General features: G+C 40.1%; 1 protein-coding gene across 3 annotated transcripts in view; it reads left to right on the top strand.

Annotated features, from left to right (window-relative positions):
* The window catches only part of MTUS1 (microtubule associated scaffold protein 1), a gene marked incomplete at its 5' end in the record, with an annotated part of 93,407 nt that overhangs the window by 39,333 nt on the left and 30,384 nt on the right, over positions 1-23,690 (top strand). For all 3 annotated transcript variants that reach the window (XM_082316154.1, XM_082316153.1, XM_082316155.1), the window contains one exon: positions 22,459-22,676. In XM_082316154.1, coding sequence (XP_082172280.1) covers positions 22,459-22,676 — 218 coding nt within the window. The remainder of the gene's footprint in view (positions 1-22,458; positions 22,677-23,690) is intronic.

Raw genomic sequence — 23,690 nt, forward strand, 5'->3', positions numbered from 1 at the left:
GTTAGTGATTATTTCAGGTTCATAAAACTCAGCAGGAGTAGATCAGGCAATGCCAATGTATATCACAGGTGTAAAAGGCTCTTTTTTTAGTTAAATACCAGGAGGAGCCTATTTGTTTTTGCAGTGCCCGTATGAGTATCTTTTCTTGTAGTGGTTTAATTGGATTAAAATGACATGTGGCTTCTTTCCAAGGTCACATAAGCAATGAGAAATAGAATATACTAGGGACTGTATCAACAAATAGGAGAGGGAGTAATTGAAAAAAGGAATTTTGGGGTCCACACAGAAATGTGAATATATATGTATGTTGTGTAAGCAACATTCAGTTCCAGTTTTGGTGTAGATTGCACTTTTCATAAGCAGTATCATGGATTTCATCGTTTGCTCCCTTTTGTAATAGCATAGACCGACTGCCTTGAATGACTGTGGAGCATCCTTGAGATACTTACGGCAGTTGTTGAAATGTGGAGTTTTAAATTAGTCTGGAGCACAGGTCAAGTTAGATTGTTCTGTTGCCATGTCTTGGCTGACAGTTTGCAGTGCAGTAACTTGGTGAAATTAAGATGTAAGCACTATTGTGAAGAAGAGTATGAAACTCGCTCTTGGGTTTTCATTCTGACTTGAGGATATTTTGCAGCAGCCTGCTGCAGTTTCTTCACAGTATGTAGTATGGCTGAACATCCAGGTGTTTATACTGGTGGTGTTAGTCTAGATTAGTCATTGTATTTATAGCGAAATAGATTCTTGGGCTGGAGTGCGTTTGCACTGCTTACATCTTGTCCATGTGGAGGTGTCAAAGTAACAGGAGTAATTCAAATATCTTGCAGCGTAAATATACAGCCTGTTTAGGGGAAACCAAATAAAATTGGATTTTTTATCTAGGAATGGAATAAATCCAGAGGAAATTTGCTGTAAAATTTAAAGTGTTTCTTAAGGTCACTTAGCTTGTTGCCTTGTGTCTAACTTCTATCGCTGTGTGCTCTACACTGCTTCAAGGTCATCATATCCAGAAGCTTCTTCTCCCTTTAAATGTAGGCAGACATCAAAGTGTCATTTTTCTCAGCTGCTGGAAGTATAGTACACCTGCATTGTTAGCTGTATATAATGAGTGTCCTCTTCAGCAAAACAAAAACACTGAAATGCTTCAGGAAATACTTTATTTACCCATCCTGTGACTTGTAAAACTTATTTGTAGCAAGTAACTGCAAGAAAAATCTCAACACTTCAGAACTGCATAAACATGATAGGTATGAGTTAAGTATGAGCCAGTGTCTTTCAGTGATGAAATACACCATTTGCTTCCTTTATCAAACTGTTAAGGACTTCTACCAGAGTGACTAAAGTGCTCTTATGCTCTTCATGCGTCAGTGGTGTGACAGAGTAAATCATCATCTCTATATGATCCTGTATAAACTGCCGGAGAAAGACACTCTTTTATGAATGATTCAAAATAGTCATTTTGAGTTACTTAAGTTTTCTCTTCCATAAAGATAAATTTCTAGACAAGAACTAGTTTTGCAAATGGAGGTCAAAGCTCTTGTGCCTTTTGTTCAGAGTTTTTCAAGGTTTGTATACTGAACTGTACTGTTGCTTTTGTGGTAAACTGTTTTATCTCAAAATATTTTCATCCAGCCCTTCTTGCTGCTCTTCCTCTTTCTCTTCTTCCCCTAAGCAAACTGTACTTAGTACTCTTATCTCTCTGGTGACTTCTATTGCTTGCTAAACTTAGTTACTCTCTTATTACCTGGGGAATAAGAGGTGTCTCAGAGGACAAACAGTAGCTGATGTCATTACAGCAATACCAATTTTAAAAATTTCCTTTTTGCCTTGCTAGCAACAAGCAAACATCACAGATGACATCCTTTTCCAATAGGATTTCTTCCCTAAGTCCTGCTTCAGATCACATTGGGAACTATGAAATTACTTCTGCACATTGCAAAGCAGTGCACTTAAAGGAGGATTCTGAAAGCCTCAGGTGTCAAGAGTTGCTTAACTGTTCATATGCTTTCCCCTTCCCCCCCCAAAGAATAACTGAAGCACTGATTAATGTCTGATGCTACAGTTTAATATAGAACTGTAGAAAGCTACCCAACACACTCAACCCTACTGAGTATTCTAAATCGAAAAGTCTGCTGAAGAGATTTGATACAGGATGAGTATGTTAAATATTTGTGTCACCTACCAAGGAAAAATTCAGAAGTAAAGCCAGCTTACGTATTCTGAGCAAAAGAAGTTGGATAGCTGGAAACCATTCGTCATGGGGGAGTTTGGATTTAATCATGTTCCTGCTGAAGTGAATGAGACTTTGCTCTTGACTTCATCTATTCAAGACTGGGTGCTAAATGACCTGCCTGGTGTGCTTGAGTTCAGTTTTAATAGGTCATAGCTTCGGTAGGCATGTAGGTGATAGCTAACTGGAGGGTCTTATTTTCAGATGGTAGGGCTCTGTTTTGGAGTTTGTAAGTATAGTTTGTATTCTATCCAAGTCTCATCCAATTGATGCATTTACAATGGGTATAAACTGAAGATAACAGTAGCTCATTTCAAAGGAAGCCTGGATAGCAGAAGGGAGCTGCTTAAAAAAAAAAAAACAACCCACCAAAAAACCCCACAAACCAAGAAAAAACACGGCAAAGTCAAAACAATAACTTATATGTGATGTTAACAATTAAACTGTGCATATATTTAATAAAGCATGAAAATGAATGTAAATGAGGAGTTTTGCTCAAAAAAAAATCTTTGGAGAAAGAAGAACTAGAGCACTGTGAAAAGCAGATGTACGGCAGCTTTTGCATTCTGGCTCCGCTGTAGTGAGTGATGTTGGATTTTGTTATTGCTTCACTTAAACGGATTAATTATATGTGAAGGATGCCTCAAGTATTTGTCAACATGAAATAAACAGAATTGCTGCTTCAAGCCCAACTTCATAGAAGAATAGTTAATTGGAGAGTAAATATAAAGGACCTAGCAAATTATCTCTGCTAATATCATTGCATATTCTAAGTGTGCATTTGTTCCCACTTGATATGTCTAATGGGGAAAAGGGTCTGGCTGCAACTTCTATTGCTATGAAGTAGGTTGGGGTTTGAAAGTGACAGGTAGCTACAATTACACTTCAAAACCCTGAATAGCTTTTAAATTACTTTGGGGGATTTCCAGTGTGGTAAAACTGGACTTAAACTTTTAAAAGCTGCCTCTACCAGATTTGCAGCTTGTGCAAATGAATCTGTTACCATAGTAGAAATGGCTTGCAGCACTCAGACAAATAAAGCATTACTACCTATTTAGTCCTTTTAATTTGAACTTTCTAAGGCATAAAGCAGTAGCTTTTTTGAGGAAAAGGATACCGTGAAATTTCAGTGCTAGAATGCAACATTTTGAGTATTTGCAGCCAACTGGCTCACTGTTGTGTTACCCTTCTTCCTTTGTTGGCACAGAGAACTATGATGTGGGAGGGGGGTGGAGGGCAAAAAAATTTCTTGCATCCTCAGTTAATCAAGTATCATTATATGTTAAGTACTGTGGAGGCAGTACTGAATAGATTGGGACCACACTTAGCACTCTCATTGCAATCAGTGGCAAAATATGACAATTTCTGGTTATAGATTGGCTGTTGATTTAGTGTCGTATAATGAAGCAGTGTCTCCCCTGTTTTTATTATTTAAAAAAAACTCGAATCCCTGAGTGGCATGATGCATAGGAAGAACGTAGGTCTAAAGTTGATAGATTTGATGCCGTTAGGAAAAGTGCTGGTGTTCCAAACAGCTCTTGACTGTTTCACCAAATGTCATACCAAAAACTAACGTATTTGGAAAATTATTTGCAAGCAGACCCCATCTCTCTTGGCTTGTCTTTCCCCAGAACAAAATTCAATGAAGGCTGCATTGGTCAAGCTGGCTAGCTTGCTGAGTTCACCTGTACCTCTGTTTGTTCTTCTCTAGGCGTATTTGCTGTCTGTGGTCCAACGGAGTAGTGTTGTTGTCAGAAAGATTTGATTGAATTAAATCTTATTTTTAAGAGGAGATTAAGCAATTATTTTTGCCATGATAATATGGTAAACTAGTGCTGCAGAATTACTAATTAATGATTTAGATTACAGTTAGTGGGATCACCAGCACCTTTCTAACCATGTCTACCAACAGCGCTCTTCCCCATTACCTTTTCCTGGTCATGGAGTATTGTTTCTGTTCTCAGTCCTACAGGGAGAAGAAAATAGCATTTGATCTTCTGAAAAATGAATGCATCCACAGTATAACTTACAATTTTAAATCTTCTTAAAAAACAAAAACAAAAACCAACAAAAAAAACCCTATTCAATTTAGCTGTCCACATACTCAAACATAGAAATCACCCACCTTAAATAACCTGGCTTGTATCTGGTTGAGATGTTTCTTTACAGTTGCTATTTATGAACCTTCTATTGGTATAATCTTTACTGATGTCTAGTGGTTGTAGCGAGGGTGCTAATAACTCAGGATCCAGTGTTCCAGTCCTGGTTAAATTTATTTTTGCTACTTCTTGTCATGGTAGTATGCTGCTTATACATTTATAGCAAGTAAAGGTTCTTTCTCAAGATGCTCGTGTAAAGAGTTTCTATGTGATGTTATGGAAATACTTTTAGTTAGGCAGGAAACAGGACAGCTGGGAACATCTGTGGTGAAATTCTTCTAATGAAAGCTCATCCTTTTCTTAAAGAGAACTAGCAGTCCTTCAGTAGAAAAGTCGGGAAAGTGTAACAGATAATATTCATTAATGACTTCACTTCTTTAATAATATTTTTAGACTCTCAGATATTCCAGTAGCCTTCATTTTTATCTGTGTGTGAATATTGCTAATATCAGAAGCACTTAAATTATTAAAAATGTTATATTTATACTTATTACAAGAACAGACTTTGTGCTAAGCCTTTTCAAATATTTGAAGTAGTTAAACAGGAATATTGGAAATGCTTCCAGCAGAAGAATGAGTGAACTTACAAAGCCAGTTGCAAATTACTCTGTTCCAAATAAAACAGAAGGCTAGAAAACTTTGCTTTCCTTAACTGTAAGCATAGGCCACTTGTTGTATAACAAATACAAAATCAAGGCTCACTTATTTCCACAAATATTACAGTACCACCTGCTTAACTCGCTTATCAAATTAAGACATTTTGCTGCTCAAAAAAAACCCCACCTCCTAGTATGAAATTAATAGCATAACCCTATTAAACCTGTATTCCTGTGTCTTGGGAGGGACCCCCCAGCTAGGGATTAGGGTCAAGGAAGGCAAGGTGCATGTGTAACGTACAGTGAATATTTTTCTTGCTGCACCTGTTAGTGGCACAAGTAGAGGCGTTTGTAGTTAGAGATCTTTGATAGGGATTAACCTCACATAGAGGTTTTGGTCTTTGCGGTAAGTTCCGGGTGTACCCCAGTGAACACTGCCATTACATGAGGTATCAGCTCCTCAAGAAAATTTCTGTAGTGTTCTTTCCCTCCCTCTCTGCCCACCACCCAATTAAGCAAAAATGTAAGTCGCTGTCGTCGTAGTTGCTTGTTAGCTTAAACAGAAGAGACTCAGGGGAACATCAAATGCAAAGAATGGTAATGAATGTTTTAAACCTGCTCCACAGGAACTGCTTGGTCTCCACAGCAGGCATGGCAAGGAATCCCTGCTGGAGGGGAGCACTGGTATCTGTTGGGCAGCCTTTGCCGCAGCGATCTTTAGTTGACGGTTTGGCTAAGAATCATTGGGAAGAGAAGTCCCTTAACTTCCAGGTGTGGTCAGCAAGCAGCAGCAGGACTGTGTGCCTCTCAAAGGGTGGGGACGTATTATGTCTTGTGGCTAACAAAAGTGCTGGGTGCTGCCCTGTTCTGTTTTGTTTTCAGCTTGGCAAGATGTTTTCACATGGGCTCCGTTGGGTTGCGCTCAGGCTGTTCCTGAAACAATGGTGTGCAATGTTCTAGGCATGTCCCTGAGGAGACATCTTTGCCGCTTGATAATAGGAAAACTCTTTAACATAACAGGAAATACACAAATAGGTCCTTAACTATAGCATGTGACTGCCAGGAATTGTGTAAGTGCGTTTTGTGTCTCTTTTGAAAAGGGGTTGTTCCAGGAGCACTTCAGATGTCATATTTTCTGTCTTGCACTTGCGCTGAAGCATGGAAGATTGAGTTCACATGGATGATTTTAACCAGCAGCAACTGAAGTGGTTCTAATAAGATGCTGTTTTATTCTGTTGACCAGCAAATTGTGTTTCACCACCAGGGTAGCTTTAAAATACCATTTCAAGGTTAATTTTAGACATGTGTTCAACTATGCTGGTATTCCTTAAAACATGCTATGCTGCTGCTTTCTAAAATACGTTTTCCTAAAGTTGAGAGCATATCTCTAATTTTGGTGGCTGCTTAAATTTTCCTTCATTCTGCAGAGACTTTACTTCATGTTAACTGTGTAATCAAAAGGATGAATAGCACAGGTACTTAAACTGTAAATTGGAATAGTAATATATATATAAAAGTAAAAATAACTTGTGCTCTGTGAACCAGCCCGGTGGAGATGGATATGTGCAAATACCATTTCTAGTGCCTTAGAAAAACAGTACTGATCTAGAGTAACGTGGAGTCTTAACCGAGCTATGAAACAGTTGTAGAAATAGATAATCCTCCAGTTACATATAGCAAAAGCTTAATGCAGCTTCCGTTACATGATCTTTGAGACATGCCAGGGTAGTCCTCTGCAAATAGGGTAAATGTATGCCTCTGCTCTGTTGTGTGGAAATAATGGTACGGATTAACACTTTTAGCAATGTAACTGCTTGGTTATTTTTTTAGTTATGAGAAAACACTTAATTTGGGACTGAACCCGAACTCATCAAGTAAAGTCAGCGTAGCTGGGGAGGCACAGCCTGCTGGGTTGCCATTTGGGGCTGTGAAAACCAAATGAGGTATTGATTGAAACAAGGTCACTGGGTGATACCATCATGAACAATGTTGAAAATGCTACATTAGCATTTTCTACGTAGCTCTTAAATGCTCTAGGGGTGATTCTTGAAGGGATTTGGGAAGTGAAGCAGTTACTGTAAACTTTTTTCTCAGTTCATTTCCAACCTGTAAGCTTAAATCATGCCTATATCATCACTGAATTTTTTTTTTTTTTTTTTTTTTTTAATCCATGGGCAAAATTCATGTCCTAGCTTGGTCTCGGAATTGTTTTATACTCTATACTCAGAAATTTGTGACTTCTCTAAAAAGTGAATCTCTATGTACCAAAAGGAGAATTTGAATGTTAGCTATTTATTTTGTAATTTGAAATTGCAAACTGCACTCATCTATTTTATGAGGAAGATGTTAGAACTGAACTTTTTAGTGATCTTTTGGTAGATAAAGTATGATTATTATGGATAACTTAGCACTGATTACAGTGCTTCCTACATGCTTAGAAGTGCTATCACCTCGCTTTTTAAAGAACAAAAGTGAGTTTGAGTCCAATCTTGATTTATTTGTCTTTAAATGTATTTAGAGTTTCACAAACATAGGGGGCCATTGCAGGATATGTTCAGAAACAGTTTTGGCACAAAGGCAATAATAAAAAATACAACCAAGACTCTGGAGGCTCTTTAAGTTCCCACTGCCTGTCCTACTTTTTTTTTTTTCCATAATATCCTTTAGGCAGCATTTCAGTGCCATGCTTAAGTCCAGTGGCATTTGTTACAGTCATATAACATCAGCTCATACTACTGTGATTGAATAAATAGTTTCTGAGGTCAAACTAAAAGCCACTCTGTCCTCTCCATCCAAGATAGCTGCAGATACTGCATAAGAAATGATGTTGCATATTAATGTGCTAGTCTTGTGGTCAAAAATGTATTTTACAGGTCTCTTGTACAGTTGTTCTCAAGGAAAGATTATGGTTCCTTGCAAATTACTGAGCCTTACATAGATTCTTACTCTGAAAAACTTTGAGCAGTTCAGAAAAAATAGAGAGAAATATCAAATTCTTGAATCTAACATTAAGCTCAGCTAATAAATGTTCTGGCAGTTAACTAATCTTGTGTTGGTTGTGAAGGAGGAATTGCTACATTGAATTAGGGGCAGGCACAATTGATGAAATGAAGCTCAGTGATTCAGTTAGAGTTCCAAATTAGTTATGGGTTGTTTTGGGGGTTTTTTTTTGCCTTTATTGCAACAAAGTGGACCTCCATAGTACATAAGGAGAAAGTGATTTTCAAACTTAAAGTCTTAATTCTGTATGCTGTAAGAATCCAGTTTGGATTTGTTTGAAGACCTTCCTACAATTATCTGTTAAAGCCTAGGGTTGTTGGAGCCAAGTTTGATACATAGATCTAGAATAAATTTATAATGCATAAAATTAAGTCTGTTAACTTCCCTTACTCAGATTTGTAACAGCGTCTCTCCCACTTACTTGATGTTTATCCCTAGCATGCTTATAATGCTTTCCAGCCCTTTTGGAATGAAGCATAATAAAAAGTAGTTGAAAATAGTTAAGCTGCCTACATATCTGACTTCCCAGAACATAGGAGACTGCCGTGCACGTGTGAGAACAGAAGAGAAAACTTCTCAGCTAGCCTCTTAGTATCTGTATGAAATATGTGGCACATAGAGAGATTATAGTCAGTGATTTAATCTACGTGAAATCAGATCAGGTTTGAGCTGGAAGAAAAGATATCATGAAAAAATGCAGGGGGGTGTTTTCTGGTGAGACTTGAAACAGTTGAGCAGTTTGGTGAAATGCCTTTTATGTCTAGGTAGTGTTGACCTTGCCTCAACAAGGAGTGATGTAAATGGTTTCTGGAGGTTTCTTCCAGCCCTGTGTTTCTGATGCTGAGCATGGTAAGGTGGACTACAGTACTAAGGAAGGAATGAGTTCAAGCATTGTAACTCAGATGGCTTCTTCCTTTCCAGCTGTGCTTCAGGCATTTCACCCTGATCACATGTGAGAGCTGGGATCTTTGGAAAGGCTGGAAAAGGAGAAAGGTTGTCTTGACATCATTCTACTCTCTGGTGTTGTGTGAGGGTTTCCTACACACACGCGGATATATAGCAGGCTTCTTCCTGTAACACCACACGCACACACTCTCTCTCCCTACTGAAAGTCTTTTCCCAGATGTGAAGTTACTCCACGTCTAAATATCTGCAGACAGGGAAATTGGCAGCCCTGAGTGTATCCAAGAAGGATGTGGAGGTAAGAAGAAGGGATCAGGATTTGCACTGCGGAGGCAATTAAAGAGATCTGGGAAAGTCTTGCAGATGGTAGGAACTAATCATGGTGGGATTCCCTGTCCCAGTTGACTGGGTCTTGACTTTGTAGACAGAGGCTGCAGAACGAAGGGCAAAAATATGCCATGTCCTGTACTTGTGATGAAGCAGTAGAGGGCACCAGACAACAAGGAGCAACTTCTTGTACCGGCGGTGGAAATGGAGAGAAAAGACAGAGGGGAGGAAATAGGAGCAGAGAGGAGTGAGGAACATCAGTCTTCAGCATCACACTTTGCTTGGTTCTTTGTGCAGGTGTGTGTTTCAGGGATGACAAGGCACAGCTGCAACTATAAGAAGGTATGCAGAAAAAAAGAGGACTGCTTCAGTGTCTCTCTGCCTACTCAGAGCAATACCCGAACTAGAAACTTGCTTAAATGTAAATCCCTTATGTAAACATAATTGCTAGTCTTCAATAAAGCAATTTTTTTCCCTTGAAAAGCTAGGGAATTCAAAGATTTAAGGTTGCCTGTGGCTTATATGATGAACTGATGTAGCAAAATTCAAATGCCTAAACCAAGGATAATAGATTGGGATATAGGTCACAAACTTTAACTTGGTCCTTATTGGCCAAGGCGTCAGCACACCGTAACACATCCTCATGCAATTACGTTCCATCCTGTTGTCATCTTTGTCCTTAGAAATGGATGACTTGCTGCAGTAGTTTTTATTAAGGTGGATGAAGGGTTGTTTCATTAGTGTACATACAGCTAATCTCTCTCATATCAAAACATCCATGCTCCAGGCTTTGCATTATTAGTACAATAAACTAGTTCTACCATCTTCCCCCTCCTTTTCCCTCAGACAGTGGTATGTAGCACTGTATGGTTAACTAGCATGTGTCAGGCTTTGTCCTAGTTCAGGACAGGCTAAGAAATCAAGCATCAATATTGCTCTTGGTTATTCAGAAAATAATCAGAACAACCCTGATCCACTGGTAGTCTAGCTGGTGCATGTTAGAGTTGTCTTCTGTAAATTGCATGGCATTTCAAATTTGTTTTAGTTCGTAGTCATCTCTGAATGTATGGTGGGCTTAATATTTTTATCTTTGTAGTTGATTTGTGGCTCATATTCATGCTTTATATGTACTAGCTAGATGAAAACCTACGTCAATTACAGTTCCAGTAAACTTGACTAAATATATTGTGAATGCAATATTAAGACAAAATCACTTTGTATATTAAGTATTCAAAACTCAACTAGTGCTTCTGTAAGATAGGCCTGTAGTAGGTAAGGTAAAAAGTGTTATGGGCACAATGCTGAGATTTCAGAGTATTAGTCAGACTTGCGTGTGTACTATGCATTTAATAGGCAGACATCTGTCTGATACATTAATTACACACTTAGTGTTCAAGTCTGGGACTCCTTTAAGCCCTTTGTAAAATGTGACTTGTAAAGATTATCCCTTCCAATCTTTTAATCTGCTAGAAAATTTGGACATTGCTATTTTGAAGTGTTTTTTAAACTCTTTCCTGCCATCATCACTGACTTTGCCAATGCACCACTACTAGGGTTGACAAAATGCATGGCTGCTTGACATCATCTCACCCGATACTAACTTTGGCATAATCAAGACTGGAAAAGAAACAGCTACTGGTGAAATGACAAAGAAATGTGTAACACTAAGACAGCGTAGGGCACAGTTCAAGAGCGTTGATCACCAGACTTTCCTTCAAAACTTGCTCTTTAAAATACGCACAGGCTGGTTGATGAGGCAGTTGCAGCAATGATGTGAGTTGAGCTAACACTTGTCTTTGTGCTTTTATTTTGGAAGCCACCAGCAATTTGGAAGGCAATGCATTTTCTCAGATGCTGTTTAGGTGCCTTTACAAACATCGTAATCTAGCTCCTTGCAAAGCTTCGGTATAAGGTTAATGTAGGTTGTAAAACATAAATTATAATCTTCAGAAATGTGAGTAAGGCTAATGCGACACGGAGATTCTGTATGCTTAATCAGTATAGTAACAGATCATACCAAATTACTGGCAAACAAAAATGTGTGTTGTCAACATGTTTCCTTTAGGGGGAAAAAGCACTGTGTTCCAGGTGATCAGTAATGCATTTGACAGTGTCCTAAAATGGTTGTACAAGCTTGAGAGCCATATTCTGTAGAACAGGTAGCATCTTAGGGAAACAAAGACACATCAGTGTTAATCACTGAGATGAAGGCATGTTTTTGGTTGAGAAATACTGAGGCTTTGATGGCTGGTTCATTTTAATAGGCATTTACTTGCAGGGAACCCAGTTCAAAGGCTGTCATGTGGGTAGGAGTCTGTTGGGGTAAGAACTGGAAGGATGATGTACTGAGGCTTATTCAGGAGCCTTAGTGCAATGTCACACTTGGATTGTTGGTATTTTGTTTGCCTTGAAGTCATGGCTGCCCCCAGCACCTCCTGATTGCAGGGAGAGTTCTCTTTCCCTCATGAAAAGATGGCAGGAGCATGCTCATAACCCAACAGAAAAAGTCCAGACCATCACATGGTAGCGGAGAGGGCTTGCTACAATCTGTGCCTTATCACTTCAGAGCCTGAAAGAGTATGAAGTATGTGTCAGATTAACTGGCAAGGAGTAGGTTGGCATCTGTCTTCAGAAGAACCCTTGTGCAGAAGGAGTTAAGGACTGCTTCGGGTTCCTGAGCCTTTTGTGGAGATGGTGCAAAAGCTCACTTAGAAAGGTGTGTGGCTGGAAAACTGGCCTTGCTTGCTATCTCTTGGTTTCTTCCCATGTGTCTGTATTTGCAGGTTTCCTCTTCCACCCGTGTTTCTGTGTAAAGTATGCCGTAATGAAATGGTGCTGTTTGTTCATGCCCCATTTGTTGTGTCAACAAGCAGGAAGCTAATAAAGAGCCGCACGCGGTGTATTATAGTTTCTAGGTAACAGCTTTAGGCTTCTTAGTTCGGTTTCTTAACTAATACTCAGCATTGTAACGGACAGGGAAGTGTTTGACATGCTAATATGTTTTGCTTCAGAAGAGACTTGCTCCTGCCAGCATGAAACCCCATGTGGCCAGTGCTGCAAGATATGTGTGTGTTAAGCTTGTGATTAAAACGTTAAACAGGCATAGAACTCTTTGAAGTATGTAAATACATCTGAGACTTCCCTTTCCTTTTCGCTATTGTGTATATAAAGAGAATATACAGTTTTGTGGCTAGAAGCGAGGAGCGAAAAGGGATGGATTTCAGATGTTGTACTGAGGCTAAAAGTGCTATAATACTGTAAGTCAACAGATGAGTTGGCGTGGCAGGATGGATGCAGACTTTAGAAACAGTACTTCAGACTGAATGCCTGGAACAACATGTGATGATTCTGCACTCCCCCTCCAGGCTGTATGGCATTTAAAAATATATGCTGAAAAACCTTTGTACCCCTGCAAAGAAAGGTAGAGGGATTTCTGCTGTGTATGTTTTAATCCTGCTGAGTCAGGTTAAGCATCTAGGTCAGGTTTTACCTGCCTGCAGTTAAATTTTGTTCAGTTCCTGCAACCTTTTCAAAAGCCTCTGTGGTGGTGGTTGGTTGTTTTGTTCAGAACAACTTGAAAAGGATTTGATGGCAGCTAAAGTAAGCTGATGTTCCTGGACATGGGTTAGTGCCTGACCTTAAAGAAGGTAAACTCAAGAGGTTATGGTAAGAGTAAAGGAAAGGGAGAGCTGCCGTGCCGCTTTAGGAAGCGTTTAGTTGTCATCTTGGACTTCAGACCACGTTGATGCAGGGGGAGATGCAAGATGAGAAGTGCTGTTTCTCTACTCCAGCTGCCCTGAGACAAGACCAGCTAAATAAGTAGCTGGAAAAGTTCCTGAGGTACAGCATCTTCAGCATTTCAGTTGGGCAAATTATCCAGGCACAACTCTGAAAAATGAAGACATTTTGCTGTGGACTAGAACTGGCTCATGACTGGCATGCTTGAAGTGTGAACAGAGCAAGTTGGGGCTGTCTATACCAGCTTATACAGACAGGCCTGAGGCAGAGCTTAGAAACGAAACATCACTTCTTCAGGAGTCTGTGTTTGTACAGTCACCAGCCCGGACTCTGAGAGGCACAGCAGGAGGGTGTGTGTTCGCCACTTGCCAAGCTGGGTGCAGGCAAAAATTACAGTTGACCATGCTGTGGAGCAGCTGGGGGGCATCGGAAGGCTTCCATCCAAGTCTAGCCTGTCAGGCCCTCTGCAGACACCGTTAATTTATTTTTGTGACTGCTTTCCCTGTACATTTGCCTGAAACTACTTCCTGGGTTTATAGCCCAGAGCAGGAGTTTTGAAAGAATTTAGGGTGGTAATTTACAGCTAACCAAACTTCCAGGTCCTCTCAAAGATAACGTATGTACCGCTGCAGATTAAACCCAACAGCTTCCTTATTTGTATGGATGTTCTTAAGTCTCCCTCTCTGAAGTGCTGTAGCTTGTCACGAGGCAAAGTTTAAAATCAAAGCTGTGAGATCAAATGGTTGATCGGTCTTTCTGTTGCATTGCTCAAATAGCTTGTATGCATTGCAGCAGGGGGGAAGGTGGTGGGGGATGATGGCGGGAGAATTGTAGAGGTTTTTTTGAGGCTTCAGAACTAGCTGTGTAAAGATTAACATACAAGGCAAAGTTATGTACTTGTTTATGGGCCGGTTCAGATGTGAGACTGAGATTTGATAACTCCTGCAGGAAAAAAAAACCGAATCAGACCCATGGGTCACACCGTACTGCATCAAAGGGACTAGCTCGCTTACAGGAGGAAAAGATAAAGCATCTAGAGCAGAGGTCAGCAGTGTAGATCTGTTCTTCAGGCTCTAATAAAAACAGGTGGACCTTCAAGTTTACTTTAGTGTTTATTGGTGTATTTAGAGAAATTTAATCCAGCTCAAAACTTCCCTGAACACAGCTATAAGTGTTTGATGGCTGTTAAGATTGTACAGGATACATGTTTGGTAATGCTTTCCATAACTTGGTTCTGTGTGTGTTGTGGGATGCATTGGCAGCATTTCCTTACCTTTATGTCAATATTTTAGTTGTAACTTGGCTGATTTCATAAATATGAGTATATATCTAGTTTGCAAGGACGTATTCTTGTCCAAGTGTTTGCTCCTATTATACGTAGCAAGTACTCTGTTCTTTAGCCCCTTCTAGTTCTTACTCTCTTTTTTCATTTTTAATTTGGTCTTTCTCCTTAGTTCTCAAACTCTTTGCCAGCCTAATGCCAACAAGTCCAAGGGTGGGGTTTTTTTTCGTCTGTGCATTGTTGGTTTTTTGTTTTGTTTGTTTTGTTTTTTTTAGTGGGAAAGTGTGTCAGTTACCAATTGTAATTAGGTATAAAACAGACTTTTTGGAAAAGGGAAAAGTCAATATATAGATGCAACTAGATGCTTCCTCTTTTATGTTTGGGAAGTGAAAATATCTGGTTGCTGTTTTAAGTCTGATGCCAGTCCTAGTTGTACAAACTGGTCAGCCTCACAGAACATGAAACCACCCAGAAGGTCAAAGTAATGGATTTTTTTGAATGATTCATTGTAAGCTTTGTGTAAATTCCTTTGTTTAATATTTCAAATGTGCTGTATTACTTAACACTGTAAAATATAACTGTTACTGTGGTTTAGCGGGTTTCTGTGCTGACTTCAAAACTATGCATGGTGCTTTTCTCGGATGTTTTAACTTCATGGATTTTATTATTATATTAGAGCTACAGAAATAGGGATGTTTTGTGTTTTGCTGGTAGCTAATTGTAGAAAAGATTTCTGTGTTTCTGTAAAACAAAAGAAATACTTTAAAAATAAGACCCCCAAAAACCTAAACATATCCCACTCAAACAGACCAGATTTTATTTTAATAAGGCTTTTTTTGTTTTGCTCTAATCATTAATTTACTCTTGAGAGGAAATTCTCATCAGTGTTTGATTTCTGTTAGTCTATGAAATCTGGAGGGTTTTTTCCTAAAGAGGAGAAGACATTAAGATACTTGAGATGCATCAAGGATAAAGGCATCTCAGCTGGAGCAGAAGCTGATGTACAGCAGTAGAAATGGGTAATTCTGAGATGATGAATTCTAGGTTGGGAAACTTGTGCATTGATGAAAACTATTGTCCATGTGTCATTAGCTATTAAGTATTCCTGTTGAGAAATGGGTTGTAAAATTCTGAGTACCAGCAACGTCTGTAGACTTTCCATTTGCTTTGTAGTATCTTACTATAAATTTAATTTTAGGTAAATTTTTGAAGTGTGTCTTCCACAGTGGAGAAAAGTAAAGGAAACCTGCCTTTCCTGTGAAACCTGCCACCTGTGAAGTGGATGATCTTTACAAATCACCAAAGAATCCTTAGTAATCAGACCTCTTAGTTTGAGTGAGGAATGTACCAAACACATTGATTGTGTTCTGGATGGAATTAATGTATTCATAGAGAACAAGAGACCAGCTTCCAAGGACAGCTTTTCTTCACAGTGTATTACATTATAGCAGAGAGCACTTTGCAGTTGGGGTGGGTGCGCACACATGTAGAAAGGAGGCTGCGGCCTTTGGATTTGGTGATGCTAGACAGGAATGACAGTTGCAGCGCCTAGTTTAGTCACCTGAGCTTTGTCAGCTAGGCTTTCAATGTAGCTTACAGAGAAAGGCGTCCCTCAAGCCCTCCTTGATGCCCCAGTTAGGATTCTGCTCTGAGCCACTGTCTGGAGGAGCCTGTTCCTCTACAGAGGGACCAGGGGGTATCAGTTGGATACCCCCTTTTTTTTACCCCCAAACCATCTTTTTTTTTTTTTTTTTTTTTTAACCCAGCTGAAATCACTGCATGCACTCTTCATGGAATTATACTTTTAAAATCATCAGAAAATGAAACTTATGCAGAATGGCACTTTGAGGTGTTCCTCTTAGTATAAACACAGGATCTGTGTCGACTACCAAAAGCTGTCAGGAAGATTTAGATCTTGGATGGTTACATCTATGAGCCTGGTGAATACCCTCCCTCTCACAGAGAGACAGACACCTGTTCTCCACCTGTATCGTAACTGAACCAGTGGAAATCAATTTGGCTGGATTCTCATTTGCTGCCAGGAAGTGTCTGACAAGGTCTCTGCACGTGCTTCACCTCTGTTCATGAGATTTTTAGGAACTGCTGAGGTATGCTGAAGGTTGGAAGGAAGAGTTACACTGCTGAGCTGAATTACTGCAGGTGTTGGTTTAAGGATGCAGAAATATTTCTAGTGCTCATACCTGGCTCTCTTCACCCACCTAAATCTTTTGTCAAAGATGTTGCCTGGATTCAAACTTCAGATTGTGCTTCTGCAGTCTGTTTTGTGTACTGGTCTTCAGTGGTGACTGTATGTGAATAATAACGCTTAGGAGCTCTCGGGATAGCTGTCCAGCTAGAAATGGGGCAAGGGGCTGAGTGAGGAAGAAACTACACCTGCAGCCTGTAGCTGTGCTGGGGAAATCCCATCAGAAAGCCCATGTCTGGCCTTCTGGCAGGTGATACAGAGACTCAGAAAAAAGCTCCACCATCGGCATTGTGTCCGCCAGGGGCTGCAATACCACTGCAGTTGCAGGACGGTCAGGGGATACCTGCCAGCCATGAGGTGCTCTGTGTGGAGGATGTGTCTCTGATACCTTCCTGGTCCCATCGCTATGCCTGGACTAGTGTAGGAGGCAAACTGGCAAATAAGCAGTAAACCTCCATTGCAAGCAGGACTCCCCATATTGGCGTTTTGGCCAGCAGCACTGTGGTGAGTTGGAAATCCTGCATCTGTGCACACATGGACTATTGGTGTTCTTAGTGATGCTTCCCAGCCCAAAACAGTGCTGATGGGGGTTATTCTGGTTTTCGATGGATAGCATAGGTCCTCTGCTCTGGGGTGTCTGTGGGATCATCGCTGTCTCCGAAAGCATCCTGGAGTCATGACAGGGCTAAAGGTGTGGTGTAAAAGCTCACCTGAGCTCCAGCTTGTGTGCTGCTCCAGGTCCCACTCTGCTGGGTGTTGTGCTGAATACCTGCTCACCTCTTTGAAGGCAGAGACCGACGCCTTCTGTAAAGCAAGGTCTACATTGTGTTGGTCATTTTTTCCAAACTGAATCCAATGACTGGGTTATTAAATTGCTGTGTAACAAAACAGCTAACAGCCTGGTGTCATTAATCTACCTGTTTTTACCTGGAGCCTAGACCTATTATGAGTTCTGTGCTTAAAAGTAAGAAGCCTTAGCTTTTCCAGAGAAGAGTTAACACTCGCACCCAGTAGCTAAAAGGCTTAGTTTCCTTAACCTGCCCAAAATATCTCGTTAGTCAGTTTTCCCATATTGCTGTGGTAACTGTTCATTGTTTGTGGACTAGAGGGCTTCCTCAGGATCTGTGTTCTTTCAAAGACTGCTAAAAGAGCATTGCTAGCTGTGGGAATGAGGAGGGTGTTCAGTGGGAGTGGGGCAATGTCCAGCCTGCCCACAGATGTACTCCTGAACCCTCCCTGCAAACATTAGCAGAAGGACAGGTGCATAATCACCTTTTTTAATATACAATTGAAATAACTAAGTGCTGTTGAACTGTTTGGCTTTCAGCTCCTGCAGGCAATTTGGGCTCCTTTTGAGCCTTTGTGTTGCAAAGGAAGGGCTGCTGTATTCTTGCAGAGTGTTTGGCTGTGTTGCAACAAACCTGGTTACTGATGCCCAGGCATACTTTGATTGATGCACAGATCAAATGACTGTTGGGAGTGGCTTTTGGGGTGACGTCCCACGTACAATGATGTCAGCAAAAGATTTTAAAAAATTCAGGTGTGGCATAATCTGCCAATTAAACTGATTAGTGCTCTGGCTGAGTCCTGAGAAGGAGCTCTGGCTCAAGAGCCCTGCTTATTGAAGTATTTTTAGTGCCTTTGTCTCACCTCGTACTAGACTTGTACCTAGTATCTTCACTGCAGCACACTGTAAATTGAGGTAGGATACCAAGGGCGATGTGCTAGCTCTCTTGCTATCCGGGGAAATCTGCTACCAGCTCACAAATGTCCCTGACTGCTTGGAAGCTGTGACACTGGAAGAGGTCCTAGGACTCCCGTGGGATCGGGATGGAGTGCCTCGCTGCTCTGTTGGCAGAAGTGAAAGCTAGCCAGGAGGTGATGCAGGCTGGACAGAAGGAACTAAAGCATGACGTGGAAACATCTCAAAAGGAAATCAGAACGATGTTAGCACTGCAGAGGAGCCAGCAACAGGTGAAAGAAGATCTCAAAGCGGAGGTGAAGTCCAGTCACTTGGATATAAGAACTGTGCTTGAGGAAATCCAGCGAGTAAGAGAAGAAATGGAAACTCGATTAAATACTCAGGCTGACCTGGTCTTACTGATCAAAGAAGTGAGCACCAATTTAGCATGTGTAGACAAGGCTTTCCAGAAGATGGAGGAGAGGCAGAAAGTTTTTACCAGCCTGCATCTTCCTACAAGAGAAAACGTTGAGCAAGGATTTTTCTTTGAAAAATGCTTACAGGAGGCACACGTGGGTTTTGAAAAACCTGTGGAAGCTAACAGTTTGGATGAGGAATGTGAAAAGAAGGTGCTTAGGGGTAAGACAATGGTGATTGCAAAAGTATGGGGAGAGACATCAGGTTGTTCCTACTTGTGCTTGTCAAGTAGTTTGTTCAGGCTATTTGGAATGCTTTTAAGAAATCTAATTTTTTTTTTTTTTTAGAACTTTAATCTCTTGATTAAAGCAAATAATTTCTAGCTAGTGTAGACATTGCTACACAAACCTTCCTAGTACATGATAAGGAAAAGAAGGCTTCGATTTGGCTCTGCAAACCAAAAAGTGGGTGATAGATGTTTCATCTGGTAATCCAGCAACAGTGCACAAGATGGAGAGGCTCAGGAAACCAGCAGTACCAGGCAAGTTCTGAGACAGGCAGCCAGTCAAGTACAATGTCAAGTACTGGGCCATACCTGAGTACTTAAACATAACTTTATGGAACACACCCTAATGTACAGACAGTTGTGTACGTATTGCTTCTGAACGCCTATTAACTAGAGAAGCTATGTATGGGAAACAGTTTGCTTTCTGGAAAAGCTTGGGATGGGTCTAATATTCTCCCCAAGAACTGGAGTCCCAGCTGCCATCTCTGTAGCGACTGCAGAGGGAGTGGGAGGGTATCTGGACCTTTTCCAAGGTCATGGGGTATTCTTTTTGCCAGCGAGATATCGAATCTTCTGTGAATGATTCTGTCATCACAAGGCTCAGTCTGCAAAATCACTGCTTTTTTTTTTTTTTTTTTTTTTTTTTTTTTTACTGGTATGAAGGATAGATGGTGGTTCTGTCTGGTTACTGTGCTACATGCGGTACTTGAGAATCTGATTTTTAGTCTTCAGAAATCGAGCGTTTCAACTAGATTGGGTACAGAGTTTTCAAGCCTGCTGGAGAGCAGTCCAGAACTTCAGGGTGGAAATTGTTCTGCTTTACAAGTCTGACCGTATAAAGGTGGCAAGTAAAAAGGCCAAAGTGAGGAGGACTTGGGCTGATAAGCAATACGGTCTTTAATTTAGAATCCGTCACTGATGTGTTGTTTCAGTAATCAGACTCATGATGGTTTTGTTTTAATGAAAGCATGGCTTTTGTTTTGACATCACAGCATGCCTTCTGTACAAATCTGGAAACAATCTGTCATTGCCCAGAGGTACGTAGGCCATAAATAAGCATTGGAGTGTCGCTGGTGTTAATCTGTAGAGGCAATTCATGCTACAGAAGGTTCATGCTAGCAGAGAAATGCTTTTCAACATTTGAAGTGGCTGTGTATAGCACATGTCTATGATAAAATTGCCAACAGGAATGTCACTGAATTTCTCCAGTGCATGTCTTTTGTTCAGCTTTTTTTAGTATAGTATCCAGGGTTGGCTTGGTTGGATATTTGAATGACCTTCTACGAAAAGACTTGGTAGTCTGGGCACCACGATAAAAGCAATGGTGTGAAACTAGCAAACTGATAAAGGCTGGCTGAACTCTGGAAACAGTGGATATCTGGAGTCTTGTGTCATTTGTGGTTAGCTGTTGTATCACTGTGTTTAAATGAAATAACTTCATTAGGTAACAGTATGTGATGTAATTTTTTCCCAGAATAAAAATTGTCTGCAAACATTTGTTCAGGCTTAACACAGCTCTGTCAGGGTCCTACATATGGATGTAAAAGTCATTTCATATAGTTAATTAAATGATGACATTAGCATCTGTATCAGTGAATTTACCCAGTACCCTTAAATCAAGGAGAGTGCTCTAGTTCTCTATTTATTGTAAGTGGAGCATTCAGGAAGGGAGGTGGAATATATCAGAGAGTAGGAGTATGTGAGCCAGTAGGGCAGGAAAGGACTGACTGTACATGTTTATTCTCTAGTTCCTGCTCTTTTTTTCCTCTCCCCTTGACTATTGTCTCTTGTGATTTTTGAAGGAGCTTCAGGAGGTAACTGGTATTTTCCGAAACACAGTATTCTCCATAAGATTGCTGGAAATCTGACATGGTTGCACTCAAATGTGAACTGTTGTTCATTTAAAGAGGTCTACTCAAAGGACATCATTATGCCTGCACTGCGAGAAAAGAAGTGGTCACCTTAGTTAAAATGGTGATAAAAATAAGCTAGCTAGAACTGTCAGTCAAGCTGGATCTTTCTTTCCCTTACGGATTTGGATTTGGGTTATCATGTTGATATACCTTTTAACAGCTCTGCTATTAAATTGCAAGATGGTATGTTTGTAATTGAAAATATACCCTGTAACAGTCAGCATCTCTGAGCAGAAATGTAGAGAAGTCTCCAAGAATACAAGAGCATCTGAATTTGATAAAGCAATATGCTGACAATTCTCTAACTATGAGGGATGACAGAAAATCCTGCCTAGAGAGGGTTTATTTGGAAAATTAATAGGCTCCGGAGGCACTTTATATTTGGCTCAGTAAGAGAGACACAGAGGACACCAGTATTTTGAACAGGAAACTTGTTTTCAGATGCTTTGACAACAAGTGAAGGCTGTGCAAGACTGATGTATTAATGCAATGGTTGATGTGTCAGTCAGACTAGTGTTAACTGAGAAGCAAAGCTTTTGTTATTAATACTGTCTCCAGTTGTGTGATTGAACCTTACACTGCTAGGGCTATTCCAGAGTCACTTGACAACCTTCAAACCAGGTGCTTGGGCTTCAGAAAGGATTCATGAGCAACTACTTCTATTTGATTCATTTGTCCCCTATTTTCTCCACACGTTCCTATTTTTCTTTTCTCCAAATCTCGCCTCTCATTTTTTTTCTACTTTATCTTGAAGAAATCTTGTTAAGTTGAAACTGTACAAAGTAATCTGCTTAGATGTCTTCATTAAATTGCCAAGGGATATTTATGTATTGCATCAGCCTTTTGTTGCAAAAGTGTTTGCTCGTTCCTTGCGTGATCAAGTGGGGAAGACGGGCCCTATCTGCACAGCAGTACTGTGCTCCCTTCCCAGTCTGAAGGCAGCAGAGAAACCTGTAACCGCCGCAGTGTTTACGAGTCAAGCCTGGATTATGTAAGGTGGTTTCCTCTGACATGAGATGGTTATGTACTGTGAAGGGATTGAGGTTGCAACATAACTAGGAATATTAAATCAACGATGTCATTCTTGGACTGTGAATTAGTGGCGGGGCAAACTTGAAATACATCGCATTTTAGAGCATTTTTTTAAAGTCTCATCCTTGTGACTGAAATTGCGGATGCTAAGAAATGCTGCAAGACCTCTAGTTAATAAAGCTCAAACCTGAGCTGTAGAGAGGGGAGTTTTTGCAATGAAAATTTTGAAAGGAAGAAAAAGACCAAGTAAATGTAGGGAAAATGGTTTTGTATTGAGCAGTCCTTCGGAGTGCAGGAAATATGAAATCCATGCTGCAAACAGAAGTGGCCAGCTCTTATATTAGAAATAAGTTACTGGATAGGTAGGATGACAGAGATCTTGCATTTTATGAAAATATTTATTCAAAGCACAGTGTGATGAGTATGCTGAAAAGTAAGCCACAGAATACTTGGAGGTAAGGATGAAGTGCAAAACACTATGCAAAGGTTATGGTGCTAGAAATTAACCTGGCAGATGATAGTGTCTACTCTGCAGTGCTACTGAAATAACCCTTTCTCCTAGTTAGTATTTCAGGAAGTGTTTATAAGAATTTATTACTCCTTTCTTTTGCAACTGTCTTAAGTTTTGGCGAGAATTCAACATAAAGTGCATATTAATTAGTTGTTGTTGTTGTTGTTGTTGTTTTAGTTGACAAGGGCAAGCAGCGGAGTCCCAGGAGCTCGTGCATACAGACTCAAGCCTCCAGAGATGTGCATTTGCCTGGCACAAAAACAGCCGAGTTGACACAGTACAAAACAAAATGTGAGACCCAAAGTGGAATCATCCTGCAGCTGAAAAAATTCCTGACAAGCAGTAACCAGAAGTTTGAAGCATTAACAGTTGTGATCCAGCACCTGCAGTCTGAGGTAAAAACTCACAGCTAATCAATTTTGGGTTTAATTTGTTGAACTCTTCTCAACAAGGGCATCTGAAAATATTAATATACTGATACATAACACCTGTGTTTCCATTCCAATGATTTCTGTTTTTCTGTGGAGGTAGCAGTAAACCTGCTCCTGGCATCAGTTGGATAGTAAAAATAAAAACCCCGACGCTGAGTTTTATGACCTCTTTGCAGCTTCACATCCTTTTTAGAAGAGAAGTTTTTAAATGTTTGTAGTCAGAGTCCTTCAGGGCTGAGTACCTTTCCAAGTATATACTTCAAGATCTGCCCTTGTAGGAAAGACTAGTTTCAACAGATAATCTGCATGACCTTGCTTTCTTATCTGACATTGGATAGTAGAGTATATAAGGGGTAGATATGTTTTTGAGCAATTCAGAGCAAAGTGTGAGTTGTAATGGCTGTATTTATTGAATCCTGCATTATTGGTGGTGTCTTATAATTATCAACATTTCATTTAAAAAAAGAAAATCAGAAATGCAGCTGGAATTTAGAGTGGAATTAATCTGATGTGGTTTAATGTTTATTTGTTCTAGTCTGCTTGACACACATAATGACCTAATCAGTTTGATATTACAGTAGGAACTTTTGGCCTGCTTTGAAAACTCTTGAGAGAAGAAAAACCCGAAGTTAAGGAAATTATAACAGTTATGGATTTACGCTGCAATAGTTGATGCAGGCTATAATAGCAGTTTCTCTTGCATTTATAACTAATGTTCGAAGATTGGTATCAATTTTTTCAGCTGTTCTGATATGCGGTGTCCAGTATACAGAAAAGCACTGAGTTGTCTTAGTATGGTGCCAGACATGTAACATTGTCTTCTTGTGGGATAATATCTGATCACTCTCATTTAATCTAAAAATACTGCATTTAAGTCCAAGTCTTGTTCAACTCGGGAAGAACAGTGGCTCTTAGCCAGTTTTGTGGGTTTGGTTGGGTTTTTGAAACTCTTGATGGGAACACCTTTCTCTGCTAAGG

The sequence above is a fragment of the Platalea leucorodia genome, assembly GCF_965183815.1.
Source record: "Platalea leucorodia genome assembly, chromosome: 6".
Lineage (NCBI taxonomy): Eukaryota > Metazoa > Chordata > Aves > Pelecaniformes > Threskiornithidae > Platalea > Platalea leucorodia.